The sequence below is a fragment of the Poecilia reticulata genome, linkage group LG14 (assembly GCF_000633615.1).
Source record: "Poecilia reticulata strain Guanapo linkage group LG14, Guppy_female_1.0+MT, whole genome shotgun sequence".
Taxonomy (NCBI): Eukaryota; Metazoa; Chordata; class Actinopteri; order Cyprinodontiformes; family Poeciliidae; genus Poecilia; species Poecilia reticulata.
The window spans coordinates 11,548,019-11,548,396 of NC_024344.1; the positions used below are offsets into that span (position 1 = coordinate 11,548,019).

Sequence of the window (378 nt, forward strand, 5' to 3'; positions counted from 1 at the left end):
ACTTACTTACTTACTTACTTACTTACTTACTTACTTACTTACTTACTTACTTACTTACTTACTTACTTACTTACTTACTTACTTACTTACTTACTAAAATTGTTTTTGCACGGTGCAAATTCTGAACTTTTGCTGATGGAAAGTGTTGTTTAAAGAGTTTTAAACCTTTGTTTTCCAGGAACCATCATGACTCCCAACTATGTGAGCAACAGCAGCACGGAGGTGTCCCAGTGGTGCTCATGTGAAGGCAGTGGGAACGAACTGCAGAGCTGTCAACGCATCCAGAATCTGTTCGGCAACAACATGTGTCTACGTAAGAAACATGCATGAGAAAGTTTGTGGGACAGTTCAGTTCTAGGGCTGAACTGTCAGTTCTAG

At 39.7% G+C, this 378-nt stretch overlaps 1 protein-coding gene across 3 annotated transcripts in view; it reads left to right on the forward strand.

Moving 5' to 3' along the window:
- Positions 1–378, forward strand: part of LOC103475849 (GDNF family receptor alpha-4-like) — a 26,324-nt gene that overhangs the window by 14,446 nt on the left and 11,500 nt on the right. For all 3 annotated transcript variants that reach the window (XM_008427771.2, XM_008427773.2, XM_008427772.2), the window contains one exon: positions 179–313. In XM_008427771.2, the coding sequence (XP_008425993.1) occupies positions 179–313 (135 nt within the window). The remainder of the gene's footprint in view (positions 1–178; positions 314–378) is intronic.